The sequence below is a fragment of the Microtus ochrogaster genome, chromosome 5 (assembly GCF_000317375.1).
Source record: "Microtus ochrogaster isolate Prairie Vole_2 chromosome 5, MicOch1.0, whole genome shotgun sequence".
Classification (NCBI taxonomy): domain Eukaryota; kingdom Metazoa; phylum Chordata; class Mammalia; order Rodentia; family Cricetidae; genus Microtus; species Microtus ochrogaster.
In genome coordinates this window covers 92152729-92155535 of record NC_022012.1, presented here as the reverse complement: position 1 = coordinate 92155535, position 2807 = coordinate 92152729, and the positions used below count along the sequence as shown (strand labels likewise).

The window sequence follows — 2807 nt, the reverse complement described above, 5'->3', positions numbered from 1 at the left end:
GCAGCGCCCAGGGTTGGCCTCATTCTTAGTTTTTCCGTAAATTTTTTTTTTTTTTTTTTGGAGTGAATGTTCTTACAAAAGACAAGTTCTTTGGCAACTTTGTTTGGACCTTCGATGCCAGAGGCCCAGGTGGACTGTCCGTTAGGTCACTCCTATGAGAAGAATATGGATCCTGGAACAGGGCTGGCTTCCTTGGTTCTGCATGGCAGAGGCAGTGGTACCTTCCCCCATGGCTGAGCTATCACTCTAGAAGCCCTTCAGACCCCATCTCTCTGGTCACTGTAGCACCTCCGTGGGCATCTTGGTGGAGGACATGTGGTCATATCATGTCTCTGTTATCAGGGGAAGGGGAAGGGATGGGTGCTCAGAGCACAGAGAGAAGCCAAGGTCCTCTCATGGGGGGCATGGTCAGAAACCGGATGCTGCCCACTTACCAGTCTACTGACCACAAGAATCTTCTTAAGGTGGAGGCTGGGATTCTGGGGTTCTCCAGTCTCTAGTGCCTTGATGAGATTTTTAACATGATTGGTAGCCTGCAGGGACAAAACAGAAAACGTGGGGGGTTGGGGACATACCTTAGGTGGTTGAGTGCTTGTCTAGCATGCATGAAATCCTGAGGTACACAGCATATAACCAGGCATGGTGGTGCATGCCTGTAATACCAACACTCAGGAGGTAGAGGTAGCAGGGGGTGGGAGAGAGGACATCCTTACTACACAGGAAGTTCCAGACCCTGTCTATAAATGGAACAAAGCAAAACTGAACCCCAAAACACAAAACCAGAGTTGCGCGGAACTTTTCTCAGTCTTGGCTGCACATTAGATGGGCGATTGGGTCCACTCCTCACTTAGCTCTGATGCCACCCTCTGGGATGCGGCTTTGCCTGTCCCAGATGACCAAGACAACAAAACTATTTCAAAGCCCCACAAGTGGAGCCTGAAGGGACATCATTCCCTCCAGGGGTGACCCCGGCCCTTGCCCTGAGTGTGAGAGGAAGCTGCCCTGACAGCCCCACCAAGGCAGAGGCCGTCGCTCTAAGTGACCACACGGTTGCCCTTAAGTCCCTGCCTGCAGCCTGCAGCCTGCAGCCTGCAGCCTGCAGCAGTCAAGTCCTCAGCTCTGTTCTCAAATGTGGGTAACAGGGCACCCCTGTTGTTCCACTGGACCGTCTACAGTGCTGTAAGTGGGTGTTGCTGTCCCGACTCCCCAGCACAGCAGAGGAAGGGGTTAAGAAATCTGGGAGGGGCACCCAGCCACCCAGGAGCTTCCATTGTGCATTTGACTCTCCTGCCCACATCAGGGGCTCAGAGGGAAAGCCCTGGGACCCACTTGGTGGAGGAGAAGGTTGGACACCCTGTAGGTTATCCTCTGACCACTACTCATTTGCCCTCCTGCCCTCTGCCCCCCGCCCTGCCGGCCCCCAACACAGATCCAGAAAGCAAGAGAGAGGGAGAAAAATGGGGAAGAAGCCCAGATGGGGCTGCTCTCCTCAGTGAGACAGGATTAGAAGTACGCAGCCAGGGTAGCCAGGGAGCTTGCCCGGGAGGCCCCAGAACTTTAGGTGGGGGTGTAGATGGGGCACAAGATGCTGACCCTGTTGCTATCAGGCCCGATGAAGGCCTGTCCAGGGTTTTCCACTGGTACGAACTGTTCCTCTATGTCACCCCAACCCAGAGACCCACCATCTCAGAGCTCTGCCCATGGAAGGAACCAGAACTTCCTTCCTCCTACAGTGACCCCCTTAGTTTCTGCTTTGCTGGCCTCATCAAAGGATGGTGTATTTCTGGTTATTCCAAAGGCAAAGCCAGAGTTGCGGTGGAGCTGGGGCTACAGTGGGTTCCTCTTTGTATCCCGTCTGTCCGGTGCTCCCTTCTCACTCAGTGCCTCTCCTCCCTCCATCTCTTTCTGTCTGTGGGGGTGGGGTGGGGTCTTGGCCTGACCTCGTATCTGATCATCCTGCCTCAGCACTGAGTATGAAGACCCGTCCCTGGCTCAGCTTCTGAGCCGTGGGGTGACTCACCGTGGCCGTGTTTCCTTCCCTCGCAAGCTCATGCACAGTTAGAATTTGCCAGGCATCAATACTGCTTTCGTCTTTTTCAAGGATTCTGGAATCGGACAAGAAGGACATGGACTGACAGTGTTCACAGCTCAGTGAGGATGGGATATTGGAAACATCTGATTGTCTTTTAAGAGCCATTCCTTTTCATTTTAGTTTTATTATTTTGTAATTATATGTATGTGTGTATGCCTGTTTGATCCCCTGAAGCTGGAGCTACAGTTGTTATTGTAACTCAGGCTGGCTTCAAAATCCTTCTGCTTTCACCCTCAGAGAGCTGGATTACAGGTGTATGCCACCACACTTAGCTCAGGGTTACTCAAATTAACAACAAAATTGCAATGTGATTGGGGTAACCTACACTGAAAGAGGTCTAGCCAGGGCTAATGATTCCGAAAGCACGGAGACCCCAAGGCAGGAGCTCTTGCTGTTTTTCCATTTGGAAGCCAAAGCCACAAAGCAAAGCAACACAACTTTTAGGTGACTCAGGGGATAAAGGCAGTTGCCACACAAGAGGGGTTATCTCCCTAATCCCCAGGACCCACATAAAGGATGGAAGGAGAAAGTCAACTCCACACTGCTGTCCTCTGACCTCCACATTTGCCAAGGTACATGTGAGATTGCACACACACACACACACACCACACACACACACACCACACACACACACGCACACAAACACACACAAACACACACACACCACACACACACACACCACACACCACACACACCACACACACACACCACACAC

At 52.1% G+C, this 2807-nt stretch overlaps 1 protein-coding gene across 1 annotated transcript in view; it reads right to left on the bottom strand.

The window, feature by feature from the left end:
* Ttc21a (tetratricopeptide repeat domain 21A) overlaps positions 1-2807 on the bottom strand; it is a 33940-nt gene that overhangs the window by 21957 nt on the left and 9176 nt on the right. Inside the window, exons 7-8 of the mRNA XM_005348104.3 lie at positions 2021-2105; positions 435-533 (exon numbers count right to left, since the gene is read on the bottom strand). Coding sequence (XP_005348161.1) covers positions 435-533; positions 2021-2105 — 184 coding nt within the window. The remainder of the gene's footprint in view (positions 1-434; positions 534-2020; positions 2106-2807) is intronic.